The 13,852-nt window shown below is 25.6% G+C and overlaps 2 protein-coding genes across 2 annotated transcripts; one reads left to right on the top strand and one right to left on the bottom strand.

The window, feature by feature from the left end:
- Positions 1-798: 798 nt before the first annotated feature.
- LOC112599662 (WD repeat-containing protein 81) lies at positions 799-10,214 on the bottom strand. Its single transcript, XM_025346663.1, has 26 exons — positions 10,105-10,214; positions 9,921-10,044; positions 9,708-9,858; positions 9,396-9,619; positions 9,137-9,328; positions 8,714-9,055; positions 8,455-8,655; positions 8,247-8,392; positions 8,010-8,179; positions 7,820-7,926; positions 7,108-7,281; positions 6,020-6,909; positions 5,872-5,957; positions 5,563-5,798; positions 5,296-5,470; positions 5,015-5,193; positions 4,719-4,954; positions 4,574-4,658; positions 4,337-4,514; positions 4,161-4,240; positions 3,992-4,044; positions 2,303-2,510; positions 1,946-2,233; positions 1,725-1,874; positions 1,563-1,669; positions 799-1,481 (listed from the first exon to the last, which is right to left on the bottom strand). Exons 1-26 carry the CDS (start codon positions 10,212-10,214, stop codon positions 1,250-1,252), a joined length of 5,124 nt encoding a protein of 1,707 aa, XP_025202448.1. The 3' UTR covers positions 799-1,249.
- Positions 10,215-10,498: 284 nt separating this feature from the next.
- Positions 10,499-12,660, top strand: LOC112599720 (replication protein A 70 kDa DNA-binding subunit-like). The gene is made up of 8 exons (XM_025346759.1): positions 10,499-10,617; positions 10,714-10,761; positions 10,852-11,054; positions 11,124-11,327; positions 11,395-11,554; positions 11,619-11,799; positions 11,873-11,985; positions 12,372-12,660. The coding sequence occupies exons 1-8, from the start codon at positions 10,585-10,587 to the stop codon at positions 12,588-12,590; spliced, it is 1,161 nt and encodes a 386-aa protein (XP_025202544.1). The 5' UTR covers positions 10,499-10,584; the 3' UTR covers positions 12,591-12,660.
- The last annotated feature ends 1,192 nt before the right edge of the window (positions 12,661-13,852 follow it).

Below are 13,852 nucleotides of genomic sequence, written 5' to 3'. Positions count from 1 at the left end.
TGGGCTATAGCTCTCTCAGCATCTCCTTAATTTGGCACTGCTAGACGATCATATCAATAACTAAGAACCAAAAGTTATTTTGATTAAAAGCAAAAAAAAATAAATAAACTAGGTCTCTTAGCGTAACTTGCCAAGCACTATCATAATTGAAGTTAATACACAGTTCTGAACAAAATTTGTTCATTATAAGGATGGAAAACATGTATAAAACAATACATATTAACTTATAAAATAATATATTATATATACAATATACTGCATAGTTAGATATAATACCTAACTAGATGTAAAGATTTTAATTAAATTATATTATATAAGCTGATTATATACTGTATTCAATAAGGTGAAAAATTATAGATTCAAATGCTTTTAATTTTTATCTATAATAAATTTAGATTTATGAGGTTATTGTTGAGTTACATACAAAATTATTAATTTATTAGTAATTAATAAATTAAATAAATTTAATGAACTAATCATAGAACTCTAAATCATATTTAAAGTACCACTAGCTTACTATTGATTTATTAAATTATGTTTAGTGATTGTTTATACAATCCATATGAATACTTAGTTATTATTCTTACTACAGAGATAGGTGATCAAGTTAAAAACAGCAATGAACACATAAGTTTTTATAATATCAATGATAAAAAATTGATTGAGTATAAATAATTAAAATAGGAATATAATAGAATTGTATACGTTATATAAAGTGATTCATAAACATTTTACACTTAATCTAAGCATTATAATTTTTTTTTTTTTTTTTAATTTAAATTTAAAAGTCTATAAATATTTAGATTTTGAGTAAAATAGTATACTTTTTAAATTAAAAAAAAAATATATAATACTTAAATAAGATATTGCTTATACTCTATCTCTTATAAAAGTAATCTTGGATATTTATTGATTTTTATCTGATTCAGTCAAACCAAACCCCTTGATAAATAGGTTTTGGTCATCAGTTATCATTTCTAAAGATTAGCGGCTGCTAAAAAAAAATGTTTTATATAAATCTATGCAAAATATAAGCAAGTGATTATTAGAAGTAACTATTTCAAGAGAGCAATACTCTTTATACACTACAAATTATCTCCACTGCTATGCACAAAAACCGGTGATTTAAGTTACTTTTATTTGAGACAGAGTATATAGGAATAGTTTATAGTAAAAAAATCACCCTGAATATTATGGAATAATAATTGGAATTATATTGAATATAGGTAATAAACTCTTATTATACTTTTTAGCATAAAAGAGTGATATTGCCATTATCAGCACCAAGTAATAGTAGTTGATTAAGACTTAGTACTGACATTGTAGTTAAGACTCCTTTAAATGTGTCAGCTCTTATTTTAGTAGAGGAAAATGATGCTTCACTGGTAAATCCTGTATGTATTCCTATACGATTGGCAGTAGTACCAGAAATCAGTTCATTTCCATGAAGGCCTAAACAATGGACTGGTTCAGGTGACCCTCTGTAAAAGAAAAATAACAGTTACAAAAATTCATAATATATTCAATATTATTTGGATAATTATTAATAATAATTTACCTACCTCATATTATAAATCAGATTGCCATTTGAAACATTCCAAACAGACAATGATTGGTCAAGAGATGAGCTGACAATTGTATTGGAATCTACAGCTAACAATTGCAATACCTATAAAATAAAACTATGAATAAAGAAGAAATTAATTTTTTTAATTATCTATTACTTCTCCTTCATGAGCTTTCCAGTTGGCCAACGCTTGGCCAGTTCGCAAATCAATAACAGTTAAATAACCAGATGACTGACCAACAGCAACCCAGTGAGCATTAGTGGGTACAGCAATGCTTCTTATGAGGCCAGTGGCATTTACAGATATCTAAAAAGAAAATTGCATAAATTATTAATTAACTAATACAAACATATAGAATATATGATTAAAGTTCTCACTTTAAGTTCTGCTACAGACTTTCCATTCCTAGGATCAATAGAATGTAAGGTTGGATGTGTAGAGGCAGCTAATATATTTGGATGAGGAGTGGGTAGACATTTAAGAATATTAACAGGTATACTATTCATTGAGCTTAAGAGACGTCCACCACACCAAGGATCCCAAACATGTATTGAAGAATCACAGGATGCGACCATTCTAAATTTTTCCAAGTACGCAACCGATAATACAGATTTACGGTGTCTAGAATAAGTGTATTGACACTGTGATACACCATTTCCGTCACCCTAGAAAATATGCTAATTAAATATTTACTCAATATGTATAAAATTATGAGATAAAAAAGATATTTTTACTTGATTTCTTAAAGACCAAAGTTTAACAGTCTTGTCACGACTAGAGCTTATAAAGCTATTTTCATTATCAAGAACACTTAAAGACTTTACAGTGGATTGATGACCACTAAATGTTTGTAACTTGATTTGTTTAAAATTAAAACAAGTATCACGACTATTACGGCCAATTTCATGTTCCCAATATGCTAACCAGTTTCCTCTTAAGTGTCTGTTTAAAAATAAATATTAACATTTTTTTATTTTATTTTATTTGTATTTTAAACTAATTTTAGACAATAAATATTGAATTCTTAGTGGAGCAAATATACTAATATGTGTTTTTCTAGTCATCACTCATCACTTTTTGAAGCAGGAAAATAGTTCAACTATAGGAGTTATTTTTTGTGACAGAGTGGATCTATATTGTTTACTTTTGAAACCAAAAGTAAAAGAATCTAAGTAACTTTTAAGATAATAGTGGGAGAAAAACATTAAAGAAAAACAGTATTTTTTTATGTATAACTCGATAAAAACTCGATGTAATAAATCGATTATTTTTTTTAGTACAACGCAATTTATAGTTTAAAGCGTTAGGTTAAAATATTTATAAAATTTATTAAAATTCCAAAATATCATTAAATTTTTAATATTTATTCCTAAGGTTTGAAAAATTAATAAACAGTTTACCATAAAAATTCCATACTGTAACCAAAAAATCTAAAAATATATAAACCCACTGATTTTAATATGTATTTTTACTTCAAATTTATATGAAATTAGATATTTAAAAAAAAAAAAAAAAACAATAATTTTATAAAAAAAATTAATTATTTTGTTTTAATAAAAGACGTAATACATGGATACTTGAAAATATAATAAATTTTCAAGTATAATGTTTATAGCAAAAATTAATTAAATTTACTGTACCTATTAATAGTATTAAAATATATTACTTTAACAGCAACATAATTAATATAAAATAAAATAGACTTAAAAATATAGATTGACAGTTAGTTTTTACTAAGAATCATTTTTTGTGTGTAATGATTTATCATCAAATTTAAAAATGTAATACATAATATATTACAGTAACTTACTCCTCAATTATGAGGTATACTCAACAACTATTATACAGCAAAGAAGTAGCATAGTGAACAAGTTTTATTAAAGAGTAGAGATTTGAATATATCACCCCCAAATATATTTTATTAAAATCTACCTATCTACCAAAACTATTCACTTCGCTTAAATTGTACCCTTCGGATACAGTCACAAATAAACACGAATAATGGTTTTGTAGCACAATGTTTATGTCCACCCATGTTTATTATAAAACAATACAGCATGTGCATGTTCATACATCTTATGTGTTAAATTAATATAAATTATGACATATTCAAATTTTCTTCTTTGTTTAACTTCTAAATAAAATTAATTTTATAATAATATTACTATATTACATACATCTCTGACCTCTCTAGTCTTAGAAAAATAGTACAAACCTAATTTTTTGCCACCCATTTTACAATTTGGTAGTTAAAAAAGTAGTTACTACACCAATACAATAGAGTAGTTATCTACTTTGACCTTTCTTTACTTTTATGCATGTTAAAAATTATTAATATTAGGGGATAACACATTTAGACATTAATTTAAGTAGTACAACAATTTTATTTATATAATTAATATTTAAAATTTAAAAATTTATACCTGGAGGATTCCACTATAGTCTTTGCATCTTCAGCAACTTCTATTTCTTCATCCTAAAATTTAAATATTATTTTATCAATTTGTTTTGACTTATATAGCAACAAAAAAATTGACATATATTGAAAGTTGAGTATGATATTAAATAAATTATTTTAAATTTTGATATTACCTGTAAATGTATTTTATTACCCCTGAGAGTAAGATGTGTTCCAAGTTGTTCTTCAAAATTAATAGTACTATCATTGTAATCTACAATAAAATAATAATAGCAATTAGCTTTTAAAAATGCATTTAAAAATATGAAAATTAATATTTAATAATATATAAGATAGGTCTATTACATACCAATATTTGCGTAGCCAGAATATACTCTTTCTTCTTTAAATGTAGCACACAGTTCCTTAATATAATTCCAATTAATCAACGTTCTCTGCATAAATAATTCTCCATAGTATTTTACAAATATAGTATAGGAATGATAAGCTAATTGTGGCGTTAAAACCTTACACAGTTCTTCCATAGCCTAAATAAACATGATCATAGTTTTTATTTTCTCAAATATGTTAGTTAGGTATTACTGACTTTAGTTTTGACATTTGGCTTATCAGCACTAATTGTGGAAGGAGAGTCTCCAGAATCACTGTTATTTAACTCAATATTTTGACTTCTGTAAAAAAATTCACAAAATTAAATTTTAAATTAACCCAATATTATTATGTATATTTGCCTTGGATTAGTATCAGCCATAATTATTGGATCTAAATGCCTCAATTTATCAAATACCAAAAACAATCTTTGTATAGTTTTTGAAATCAGATGACCTTGTTTTAGACCTAAAAAATATATAGTTTCAAATAGTTTTGTAGCAAAACTACTACGACTTGTTGCTCCCGATGGAAAAATAACTTTTTGTGACGATAAAATCCTTAACATTGGATGAATGATTCCCTTACATAAAGTGTCCTAAAAAATAAAAATAAAATAATAATGATGATGATATAAACATTATAATATATTACAAACTTGATAAATTTCATTGAGGGTAGATTTTGTAAAATATGACATTAGATATTTCAATAGTGTTACACATCCAATTAGGCCACTTTCGAGACTCATTGTCATTTTGCTACGTTTGCACAATGAAACCACATCACTTATATGTGGTAAATATTGGACTAAAATAACTTGTTCTCCATAAATACCTTAAATTAAAAATTATTTTTAATCTTAGTTATTGTTTTATTATGTTTTTATTTAAAATATATTTTCTATAAAATGTAATTAAAAATTAATAATAATATTACCAGCAATACTCATTAAACAATTAATAACCATTTTTGCTTTGTCTTCATTTTGTAATGATTCTGAGTAACACAACATTAACATTTTCAACAAATTTTTTGTAATATACATAGAAGTATGTACAGGACCTATCCGAATAGATACCCACACAAGTGAATCTGCACTGACCTCTGATATCTATAGTCATTTGAAAATAAAAATAACAATAACACAAATTTATAACAATATAAATCACATTTCAATCTCTTTATATAATATTAATATATAACCTTTAGATTTTCTTCACTACTAAATTTTTCAGAATCAGGTGTATTGCAAGATGGGGATATATCTTCACCATCTTCTGTACAGTCAATTGTTACTTCATCCAAATTTTTATCGTCACTAAAATTAGTATCAGCACTTTGTGTATCATCATCAATTATTACACCTTGATCATCTAACAGAACATCTTTTAGAGAAACTATACTATTGGTCAAAGCTTCATCATCCAGAGACAATGTATCTATAATAATTTATTACTAGTTAATGTTCTGTATGCAAGTTAGAATATTAAATAATGAGTTATATTCTTATACCATTTTCAATAACTTTAACAGCTTGACTGGTATCAGTAACAGAATTTAAACTATTTTCATATGATGGATATGAGCTACAAAGATCACTGTGAAAAGTATAAATATTATATTATACAACTATATTTATTAATATGAATGATAAACATACTTAAGGTGCTGTATTGGGATTGGGTATGCTCTGTTAAAATTACATCCAGATCCAACAGTTTCAACAAGTATTGGAACAAAATTTTTTAAAAATATGCTAGTTCCAAAACCAGAAATTAATTTCATTAAAAATGATTTTTGATATAATTTAAGCCATTTATGATGCACAGGAATATTTTCCTGGACAATATCTTTTAAGCATTCTTCATACAATTTTGTTACATTATCAAGGAGTAATTCCTTAGACTTTTGCATACCTAAGGTTTTAAATGATGGTTCCAATAAATGCAAAGCTGTTAAAGTATTACAATTAGTATCAGACAAGAGTTCAATAACCATAGGTACTAAAAACTCTATCCAAGTGCTATCAGCAAGTATTCCGAGAGTTCCAGATTCACTCAATTCACACATTTCTTGTTCAATATCTACGATAAGCTTGATACATAATGTATCAAAAATATCAAGGGTGAACTTTTGATTTTCTTCTAATAAGTTTTTGACATTTTCCATTTCAGATTTCACTGTTTTGTAATTGTAATACATTCTTAATATATTGTGTACACGAGAAAAATAATTAGGAAATCGCAAAATAGAAGAAGAAAGAGAAGGAATAAGGAGTTGATGGGGAGTTGGTGGTGGTAGTCCATAATCTGTGATCACAGAGCACCAGTTAAAGTCAAAAGGTGATGGGTTTTCATTTAAAGGTATTTTATCGATTTGAAGCAACAACTTGACCACAGGTCGAATGCAGTCTGGAAGATCTTTCTGATATGTTGAAGCAATCACACGACAGCTTTGTAGTCTTTTTAAAAAAGATAATGATGATAGATTACTTCCATGAGCAATAACTTTGTTTCCCAAAAATAATTCTATAATTAAACAACCCAAAACCTGAAAATGTAAAATAGTTTATTTTTATTTGAGTAATATTATTAAATTAACACGTAGTCAAATTAAAACATATAAAACATACAAACAATATACATATATATATATATATATCAACTAGTTAGTAAAACTACTGTTAAGTATAATGCATTTCTAGACAGAATTTAAAGGCTAAAATACTAATAAAAATCAAATAATTACTTGAATTTCTTGAGCCCTTCGATTTGCAATGATTTTTTTATATGATGTCATGTCTTTTGTACAAAATCCACTAGAAGTAGACGATTTCAATGTCTTAGCACATACTCCATTCAAAAAATTATTTAATGTATCAAGAGTGATTAATGGCGTTGCAGGATTATAATCAGGTGGTAACTATAATTAATGAATATTAATATAGAAATATAAAATAAATTAATAATAAATGATTAATTAAATTATATTTTTACAAAATAAATGTTTACTTGGTACAGTGATATCATTTGTAGGATGTAAAAACGCATGTTTGAATATGGGTTTTATAATACTGATAAGTAATGACCAATGTGGTATACTAACTAGTATAGCGGGTATTATAGCCATCGGTTTAATATGTAAGAAATTATACTGGTTTATATTTTATATATTTAATTTTATTTAAATATATAAAATTGTAAATTTTGCAAAATTATTGTTAATTCCAAAAAAAAAAAAAAACTGTTCATTTCCTCATGAATCTTTACTCCAATTTATTATTCCATATGAAAATATGTATTATATTTTTAAGAGTATAATGAACAGTTTTGGAATAGGTATTGATTATGACCTTATTTTTAGTAAAAAAAAATAATGTAAAATGAAACCACTGATCTAATATCTACCTTTATTTTCAAAAAAAAAAATAATAAAATTACCTATTTTTATAAGTACTTACACAAAGTGGTATTTTAGACATATCTAAATATTTTATGAATCCATTCATTGATGATTCATTATCAGCAGCTACATTGATATGTTGTTCCTCGCTTAACGGAGGGGTTTCTGAATTATTAAATTAAAAATATGATAAAATATTATGATTGATATTTATATATATTTCAAATAAGGCACATTTATGAACTTACTCAATTTAGGCATAATAGGAGGAATGCGAGAAAAGTAAGGTGAAGGTAAAAGTCTTTGAGGATGTGGCTGTGTAAATAACTGTACAATGCCAGATGAAGATAGATAGGTATGATTATCACACAGTTGAAGGCATACATTTTTTGATTTAACAGCAGCCAGACCAGATAATCTAACAATTAAAGATGTTTAAAAATTAAAAATATATATAAATTATTTATAGTTAGTGATCTTTTTACTTGTATCCAAATGTTAAATCAATCCAATGATGTAAGCGTTCTGAAATATAGTTGCTTTCTAGTATAGCTCTATGAGTGTCTACTAAGTCTTGTACATTTTCTGCCCACGTTGGAATGCCCAAATCAGGTAATTCTTTATGTATAGACTGATGAAATATTATGAATTAGTGTTAATTATTTCTAAAATATTTTCAAAATGTTACAATACTTTAAAAACTGATGGATCCGTAAAAAATTCTGGTATACATTCATCTGGAGACCATTGCTGCATGCGTTGTATGCTTGAAGGATATTCTTCTGGTACAAATTTTGTTCTAATATAACGACAAAGAACTGATCGTGGAGTTACCCGAGAACGATACACATAGTATGTTATTTCTGATAAAATGTCAGGAACATGATGTGGGGTCTAAGACAATAAATTGCATAGAGAGCATAGATCATAATAATAATTTACTAATACTTACCAAAATTGAAGTTTTCTCATCTTCAATATCATAAGTCAAATCTAACTGCCTGTCTCCTTTATTCAATCTATACTTAGATTTACTGAGATCACGATAATTAAGTCCAGCTCGAAAACTAAAGTCAGTCACCCAAGGAAATACATAATGACATTTAGGATCACCATACTTCCTACCAGCTAGTTTATTTAAAAACATAATATAGTCAAAGTTGGAAATATTTCCTCGAACCCATTGTTCACAAGTTTCTGCTAAATTCTCAAAAGTCAAACTTTTCATTGTTTCATCATAGCTATTATTAAATTCATCAGCATCTAAAATATTGTCAGTAATTTTTGGAAGTACCTAAAAATAGTAAGGTTTAGGATATAAAAATATTTTGTTTTGTGTATGAATTATAATATTTAATAAATAACATTAACCTACCCGAATCCATAATTCTGGGGAAACAATGATATCAGACAAAGTAATGTCACCTAACACAAGTCCTTGGTCATGAGTATTTTGCATTGCATTCAAAATTTGATACAGTACAAAAAGTGGACGAGCATAATTAGATTTTAATAAAGCTGGACTATAATTTATACAATCTTGTAGCGAATGTACATTATTTGTTTCCTGAAAATCACCATAATATGCTATTTAAATTAGCAGAATACCATAAAAATAACTAAAATTAACCTACCTGTAAAAGGTAAAAATACTTATTAGTTTCAAAAACTAAGTTAGCAGGCAAAATATTGCTATGAGATTCGTTTTCCGGTATTGAGGATGTTTTATTACGTGATTGTTCTTGTAAATTGATAATTGGACAGTTATAAAAACGAGTGAGTACATCTCGTATTATTGTATCATGAGGAGATAGAGACACATTTGAGTGAGGTAATTTTTCTCTACAAAAAAAACCGTCTGAAAAATAAAATTGGTAATAATCTTAAAAATTAATTTACTTTTATGTTAGCAACTCTTACATCATTGAATATGAAGATTACATTACCATATTTTTTATACGCTTCTTTCCACAAATTTTTTCTATTAGTTACTGTTACATATTGCAATTGTTGTGAATAACTTAAATCTTTATCAAAATGTACAGTTTCATGTCGTCTTGCTAAAGGAATCATAGGTTTATCCACTTTTTGTATAACCTACAAAAAAAATATTCAAAATTATTACTCTGGAAAATAGTCTGTAGATAATGTTTACATACAGTTATTAAAACATATATCCAAGTATCACCCAAACTCTCAATTTGCTGGACTTTTGCACGGACATCATCGTTTGTGAATATCTCATGATGCAAAAACGGACGATATATACCATTTAGGTAATCTCTGTTAAACAAAATAGTATAATGATAATATAATTTAAAATTGTACGGTGCAAATTTTTACCTAAACCAAATCCGATGAACACTAGCAAGAAATCTTTTAGAATTGTTAGTGGACTTCAAATATTCAACAGGAATTGTAAGATCTTTTGAGACAACATCTAGCCAATCCATGAGTAGTAAATTTAAGAATAATAAATACGGAAACAACACATGTCTAGTTTAAATGAATTGCCTATTGGTAAATTTTGAATTTGAAATTTGAATATAATGTAATATTATTTATTCAATTATTTGTTATAATCACAGAATTCAATTATTTTTTTAGGTTTATGATAAGACAACAAAATATTATCAGTATTCTGTGGGGGTTATCAATGTTATCATGATAAATTTATAACAACAAAAAATTTAAATTACTCGATTTTTCAAATTCAATGATTCAAATAAATATTTAAAAATATGCGAATAATTTATTAAGATATTATTTATATTCGTTGATAGTTAATCTTCTCAAATAATTTTGTTCAATGTAAATTACGCAATGGCTTTAGAATTGACAAACGGCTCTATTGAGGTACATGGTGATTTATTATTTTCAGTATGAGTCACTTTCTTACAAATAATATTATTTAATTTTATATTAAAATCACTTTTCTTTGTATGGTTTTAGAAACTATGTAATGGCATATTTGTACAACGACCAATTGTACAATTAATGGTATGTTTCTATAAAAAAACTATTATTCAGATTAAAAATTAAGATTAGTATGCTATATTAATAACATTTAATTTTGTAATTTTACCTCAGGGTTTTGAGGCTGTACAAGTGAAACCTAATGAAACAAATTATCGTCTAGTTTTATCAGATGGCACCTTCATGAACTCATATTTTTTCCTGTGCAGTCAGTTGAATAATTTGATTGTAGAAAAACAAGTGAAATATGCAACTATATTGAGAATTGATGAGTACAGATTTATGAATGGAGAAAATTCCACCAATCATAGTCCAAGGTTGACCAATAAAACAGTTTAATATTTATCCAGGTATCTAAATTTAATTTGTATTCATTGCATTTTTAGATGGATTATACTCATTCAGAAAGTAACAGTGTTAATTCATAGGAAGGTTTATGGAAATCCACAACCTTTAACAAATGTTGAAAAAAAAGAAATGCCATTAATAAATTTAAATATGAATAAATGTCTTAGCAGGGTGTTCTATTGTGTTGAACAATTGGAAAACAATCTTATAAATGTGAAAGATTTGACCAACCTATCTAATGGGTAATAAACAATTTTTGGTTTGATATTTTCTTTTACCTCTAAGTGAATTTTTTTTTTAATTTTACAGGAGTTGTCCTTTTGTTCTAAAATTGACTGTTGTAAAGAAAAGTTCAATAAATACTTACAATAGTTGTAGAATTTTAAATATCAACATGTTAGATTCTACGGGTGTAGTACGTGTCAGTGCTTTCAATTTACTTTCAGATACCATAAATGAAATAATTGAAGTACCTATTCTATTATTTTCTAGTTATTTCATTTAATATAGCAAATTCTTACTAATCTTTTAAGGAAAAAAAAATGTACTATATAGCTGATACAATATTGAAACATAACCAATTTGGCTGTGAATTAAAACTTCAATCTCATTCAGTGATAATTGAATGTTTTGATCAAGTTGAGCCACAAATGCCATGTATAAAAACATCTAATTTTAATAAATTATTAGAAAACAGTCCAAATACATTTTGTGGTAAATATATTCATTTATGCATTGAACTAGATTCTAATAGAATGAACAAGTAATGTTTTTTTTTTTTTTTTAGATTTAATTGGTGTGTGCATTGAAGTTGGCGATATAGAAGTTTGCAGTAATACAACTGCTCGAACAGAAGTTGCAAAACGAGAGATTCTATTAATCGATTTATCAATGGCAACTGTAAGATTTGTTTGTTTGTTTGTATAGTATTTTTATTTTTTCCACCTTTCAAATGATTTATAATGCAGTTTAATAAACTTATTAATTTAAAACTATATTATAGTAATGTACCTAATCATATTATAGGTAAATATATAAAAAAAAAAAAAAAATAATGTTTTATGATGATACTAACATTTGAAATTAATTAAGTCATACATAAGCTATTAATAATCAGGTTGACTTTATTTTGGCAATTCAATTAGTATATTCATAAAATAAGATCAAGAAATAACATTTATTTTAAAATGTGTTATAGTCGTACAGATACTTAATGTTATGTTTTATAATTTAATCTTTCTTAAAATAAAAAATATTTATAATCATTGTCATTTTATTTAATTTAGATTACTTTAAAAGTCTGGGGTGAACAAGTCAACAAATTTAACGAGAAGTTTGATGACCCACCAATTGTAATGGTTAAGCAAGCTGTACTTAAACAATTCAATGGAACTAAATATTTTTCAATGGTAAAATTCAGTGTTTTATTTATTAATCCAGATATACCAGAAACACATCAGTTAAAAGAATGGTATAGAGAATTAATTTTAACAGAAGATTTTTAACAGTGTCGTAATAAATTCACAATACTTTAATATTCTCCAATTTAAAACTGGTTTTCATAAATATATCCTTCTGTACATAGTTTTGTAATTTTTTTGCTAAAATTAATTGTAAAAATATTTAAATGTGATTTGAAAGCATTAGAAAAAAAAATTTAACGAAACAAAAATCCAATTGTTGTATCTATGTATAAAACAACATGTCCTAACTCTCAGATTCATCATTGTCTAGTCGGAACAGCTGATACTATGAGTATGAAATTTGGTCAATAGATTTGTTTTACTATGTAGAAATATACTATATCACTATGAAAAAATTTTCCAAAATGTATCCCCTAAAGGAGTTAAAAGATGAAAACATTAATACTTGATTTAAAAGTAGTAAATCTATTGGCATTATTTAATTTATCACAGGCAATGCCACACGGGATCAACTAATATAATTAAATTTAAGAAAATTGTATTGAATAATATCACACTTTAAAAACAAATTTATATAAATCCAAATGATCTAATCTTGTAAAAAGTTATTGGCTCTAATATCAAGTAATTGATTCATAATTTGTTTTGGCACTGTATTTTTTATTATTTTAAGTTTCATAAGAGAAATAAAACATTATTAGTACAATAAGTTATTTTATTTCATAATGTAAATCAACATTAAGGTTTTTAAAAACATTTATTTTACATAATTTAAAATTGTGTTAGAACAACATTTTTGGAAAACAAATGTATTTTTGTTTTTATAAATTTTTAATATTAGATTATAGTTAACCGATAGAAGAGATACCCCAGTGTAAATGTATAATTTTTCAATATTAGCTTGTAAATTTATGGTTGAGATTTGTAATATATTATGTAAATGTTAATTGTTAAGTGTTTATTTTTTTCTGAAATTCACAATCAAATAAAATGTCTACTCACATACACATGTATTTAAAATGCTGCTACAATTGTTTGTACAAATTGTCTAATTTCCTTAAATGTAGATATGTGAAGATAATTATAAAATTGAGAAATTGGAAGTTTCTCCAAAAATTTCTTAAAACCTTGTCATTTTGAAGGTTAAATAGTTTAATGACTTCTATTTGTAAATTATTTTTGACATAATTTATATTTACTAAAAAAGTGTTCTGGAAAGATTTTATTTGTGTATCATACTTATTAAAATTATGAAATATTTTTTGTAATGATTAGAAACTCAGTTTTAGTTAAATTACACTACAAAGTTTAAGAAAATAATCAATGACAGGTTAATAATAGGA

Source organism: Melanaphis sacchari, unplaced genomic scaffold, assembly GCF_002803265.2.
Source record: "Melanaphis sacchari strain LSU unplaced genomic scaffold, SCAv2.0 Contig54_pilon_pilon, whole genome shotgun sequence".
In the NCBI taxonomy this organism is placed as follows: domain Eukaryota; kingdom Metazoa; phylum Arthropoda; class Insecta; order Hemiptera; family Aphididae; genus Melanaphis; species Melanaphis sacchari.
This window is presented reverse-complemented; position numbering and strand designations above follow the sequence as displayed.